Raw genomic sequence first — 1,340 nt, 5'->3', positions numbered from 1 at the left:
TAAAGTCCTATCCCGCCTGGCGGCGGACTAATAACTGGGGAATCCTTCAACATGAGTGATCGACTGTATTTCTGGGATGTAATGTCTTTATCTACCCAGGACAGGCGAAAGGAAGGAGTTAGAACAAGCCATGGGCTTGCTTGATATTGGGTGGACTTTTCATCCTCATAGATGAGAGGCAAAGCCTGAATTGTGCGAATCAGTTCTGCCGCTGGTTTTAGGCGGTTGAATTCCACCATGACCGTATTTGTGGCATCACTCCTCAAGGACAGGGTATTGAGAGGCCTACGCCGTAAAGTTCTATCCCGCCTGCTGTCGAACGATGACAACTCTCTCCTCCCCCCTCCTTTGCAATCTCCAAGGCTCGTCTTTCGAGTCTTGCTCCCACTGTCCACTCAGCGGAAGTGGAGCGTACGCCGTAAAGTCCTATCCCGCCACCGTCGACAGGGAGAGCGAATTGCAGGGGACTGCCCATCGCAAAGGTGACTTCCGGCCTCGGCCTCCAATAGACCTCCTGCCGTCACCAACGTCTCAAGGGCTGTCATGCGGTTGCCATCCGAATCCACCGCCTGCTGGCGAAATGTTTGGCTGACGCCTTCAAGGTGTCCCTTTCCCAATCAACGAGTTCTTTGTCCCGTCTGGCTATATCGGCATTCCGTTGTTCCAGCTCTCTCTCTCGCCCAACTCCTTGAAACCAGACGTGGCTTCCGGCCTCGGCCTCAATAGACCTCCTGCCGTCATCCACATCTCAAGGATCGTCAAGACAAGCTGATTCCTATAGTGCCTTGCTTTTTCACGCAGATCTTGGTTCTTCTGTGCTATCTTTGCAAGTCTTTGAGCATCGTCCATCTCCTTCTTGACAACATCTATCTTCTCATCAAGATCGTCACGGAGAATAAGAGTCTTGTCCAACGTGTCCTGAGACATTTTATAGTCATTGTCCAGCTGCTCGAGCTAAACGCCCGAAACGGATGAGCGGATGTGTTGGGGGACGCTTGCCCCGACATGCCTACGCCGTAAAATCCTATCCCGCCTGCTGGCGAACAATGAGAAAACCCCCCCAGTGCAAGGTTCTGTTCAGTCAGGACCGTCGTTGACAGGGACAGAACACCGCAAAGGAAAGCTCCGGCCTCGGCCTCAATAGACCTCCTGCCAGCATTCAACATCTCAAGGGCTCTTCAGTGGTTTGCCATCTGAATCCACGTATTGTCTTGGTTGTGGAACAACTCGTAAAAAGCTGACCTTTACGGCGGACCTCTGCCAAGCGGCTTATCAGTGACACCTGTGAGTGTGTACGTGACCCGATGCAAGCTTTCCTGAACGAGGCACTCGATTGAGGT

General features: G+C 52.5%; 1 protein-coding gene across 1 annotated transcript; it reads right to left on the bottom strand.

Moving 5' to 3' along the window:
• Window positions 1-642: 642 nt before the first annotated feature.
• TGAM01_v202168 (hypothetical protein) lies at window positions 643-927 on the bottom strand (the record flags this gene model as incomplete). Its single annotated transcript, XM_018800388.1, has 1 exon — window positions 643-927. One exon carries the CDS (start codon window positions 925-927, stop codon window positions 643-645), a length of 285 nt encoding a protein of 94 aa, XP_018666530.1.
• Window positions 928-1,340: the final 413 nt, after the last annotated feature.

This window comes from Trichoderma gamsii (genome assembly GCF_001481775.2).
Source record: "Trichoderma gamsii strain T6085 chromosome Unknown Scaffold_5.2, whole genome shotgun sequence".
Taxonomy (NCBI): Eukaryota; Fungi; Ascomycota; class Sordariomycetes; order Hypocreales; family Hypocreaceae; genus Trichoderma; species Trichoderma gamsii.
This window is presented reverse-complemented; position numbering and strand designations above follow the sequence as displayed.